The 1,203-nt window shown below is 41.0% G+C and overlaps 1 protein-coding gene across 9 annotated transcripts in view; it reads right to left on the reverse strand.

Annotated features, from left to right (window-relative positions):
- Positions 1 to 153: 153 nt before the first annotated feature.
- Positions 154 to 1,203, reverse strand: part of lrrfip2 (leucine rich repeat (in FLII) interacting protein 2) — a 62,392-nt gene continuing 61,342 nt past the window's right edge. For 4 of the 9 annotated variants that reach the window (XM_015380730.1, XM_015380721.1, XM_015380737.1 and 1 more), the window contains one exon: positions 154 to 962. In XM_015380730.1, the coding sequence (XP_015236216.1) occupies positions 852 to 962 (111 nt within the window). In that variant the 3' untranslated portion in view covers positions 154 to 851. The remainder of the gene's footprint in view (positions 963 to 1,203) is intronic. The other 5 variants (XM_015380746.1, XM_015380753.1, XM_015380761.1 and 2 more) reach the window with 5 other exon arrangements.

The raw sequence follows: 1,203 nt of genomic DNA on the forward strand, positions 1-1,203 counted from the left end.
TATGTATATTTGCATTATGTTAAATTATGCTTATTTATCCTTTTATCTTTGTGAAAAAAAACACTTAACCATCCAAACTTTTTACAAAGACAATGTTTTCCATCTGGTTTAGCTGTAAATAACAGATGTTAAACACAGATCTGTAAATCATTCATTTATTTTCCAGAAATCTTTAAATATATTTGAAAAAATTCAAAGAAACTGCAGCAGATACAGTTATTTCTTTATACTTTCACACCATGACTGCACCCTTTTTTATTTTTCTTTAAATACATCATACCGTACCTGTCCTAACAATTATTGTTTCACTGAGCTGAGCGGCGCGGTGCAGACCCCCCCCATCATCATCTAATGTGAAAAGGCACTTCACTGCGTGAAGGGAAGCTGGGAAGGTGCAGACTCTGAGCAGCAAGTAGATTTAATAGTTTCAAAGCGTCGTTAGACCCGTTCATGCAACCTGTCCAGAAAGTAGAGCCAAGCACCCAGCCAGAGGGGGAAACGTCTCCTGGATAACACCATCGCGTACAAAGGTCGGAAAAATTAAGTAGTGACAAGAGAATCTGCTCAGCTGCATCTCCCACCATGGTTCATAGTTATTAGTTTGGTTTCAGAGTCGTTCCTCCCAGAGATCCGGCAGCCTGCCAGATAAATCCCATGTTTACCCAAAAAATAAAATAAAATAACCTAACAAAAATTAAGTCCCGGCTTGTTTCCTCTGCTACAGGATTGAAGTGTTTTGGTTAGCTACACATTTCCGAGTGTTACAGCTGAAAACAAAGTGTGCTTCAGACGCAGCGTGGCAGTCAGAGGTCTGCGGTGCGAGTTTAAGGGCTTTGTGGCGCCTGCGTGTCTCACTGCTGGGACAGAAGAGCGTTCCTGTTGGCCTTCATCTTCTCCAGGCGCTTCACCAGGTGGCTGTTGGTCATCTCCATCTCCTCGATCTTATCCTGAGCTGTGCGCAGCTGTGGTGGGGGGGAAAGAGAGGAAGGGGGAGTCAGACATTGATCCCTGACGTCAGCCTCGCATCACAAATACGGAAGTAAATCTGTGTCGCTGGGATTTCAATTAAAAATGCCACTGAAATTTAAATGTATGCTTATACTTACTGTTTCACATTTTTGACCTAAAAAAAATTCATTGAAATTTCATTTATTTTCTCTTCAAGCTAAAAATTCACATTACTATTTCAGAGTGATTACATTT

This window comes from Cyprinodon variegatus, unplaced genomic scaffold, assembly GCF_000732505.1.
Source record: "Cyprinodon variegatus isolate N-32 unplaced genomic scaffold, C_variegatus-1.0 Scaffold11, whole genome shotgun sequence".
In the NCBI taxonomy this organism is placed as follows: Eukaryota; Metazoa; Chordata; class Actinopteri; order Cyprinodontiformes; family Cyprinodontidae; genus Cyprinodon; species Cyprinodon variegatus.